The sequence below is a fragment of the Alosa alosa genome, chromosome 8, assembly GCF_017589495.1.
Source record: "Alosa alosa isolate M-15738 ecotype Scorff River chromosome 8, AALO_Geno_1.1, whole genome shotgun sequence".
Taxonomy (NCBI): domain Eukaryota; kingdom Metazoa; phylum Chordata; class Actinopteri; order Clupeiformes; family Clupeidae; genus Alosa; species Alosa alosa.
In genome coordinates, this window is record NC_063196.1 from 16,577,462 (window position 1) to 16,578,464 (window position 1,003).

General features: G+C 42.7%; 1 protein-coding gene across 1 annotated transcript in view; it reads left to right on the forward strand.

The window, feature by feature from the left end:
* The window catches only part of LOC125299381 (enoyl-[acyl-carrier-protein] reductase, mitochondrial), a 6,457-nt gene extending 5,778 nt beyond the window's left edge, over positions 1–679 (forward strand). The window contains exons 9-10 of the mRNA XM_048250630.1: positions 94–166; positions 457–679. Of these exons, the coding sequence (XP_048106587.1) occupies positions 94–166; positions 457–620 (237 nt within the window). The 3' untranslated portion in view covers positions 621–679. The remainder of the gene's footprint in view (positions 1–93; positions 167–456) is intronic.
* The last annotated feature ends 324 nt before the right edge of the window (positions 680–1,003 follow it).

The window sequence follows — 1,003 nt, forward strand, 5'->3', positions numbered from 1 at the left end:
GTTTTATATGGTGATTTTACAGTTGACCGTGAGAAGTGCCCTACTCAGGTAAACTAGCAATATCCACTAACACAATGCACTTGATGTGGACAGAAATCTCTTATATTCAAAAACATCTCCCTAAAAGGATTCTGGATGACCCAGTGGAAAAGAAACAACCGAAAAGGTACCATTAAATAACCAACGTCTTCCTAATGCCTTTGATCTCAATGGGTTTATATCTGAAATCATTACATACAACTGACATTATATAAATATACAACCATGTTAGGTGTATTTCTTAGTATTATTTAACACAGCCACCAGATGGCAGTATTATAACTGTACTAATAGCCCACAACAAAGCCCAGGACAGACATACTGCTTAGTATTTATTAAGTTACGAGTATTACTCTCCAGCTGTTCTCCTATGACACCATTGTGGACCATGATTTTTTCTGTGTGTGTGTTCTTCAGATCTGCACCTGCTGCAGTCTGTGGTAGATGCCCTCTGTGCCATGCTAAGGAGTGGTCAGCTCACCCCTCCCAGATGTGTCCTGGTCCCGTTCCAGCAGTACGCACAAGCCATACAGGCCACTGTGCAGCCTCACCAACCCAAACAAGTGCTGCTCATGCAGTGAAGATGCACACACACACTCCGAGTCTCTCTCTAAACACACACACACACACACACTCCCACAAGCACATACACACACACACACACACACACACACCGACACACTCGCTCTCTGAACACACTCCCACACACACTCATACAAGCACACACACACATGCACGCACAGATACACACACACATACATACACGTGCACAGACTCACACTCACCCATGCACAATTATAGTCATGTGGGAGGCATCAGTTTGGTGTGATGTGTCACAGTCACCCAATGGTCAGATGATATGTAATTACAGATTTATTTACAAAAACAATTGTAGTGGTCATTCTCAAAGCATCAGATACAGTCCAGTACAGTACATATGGGATACACTTAATAACAAAACTAT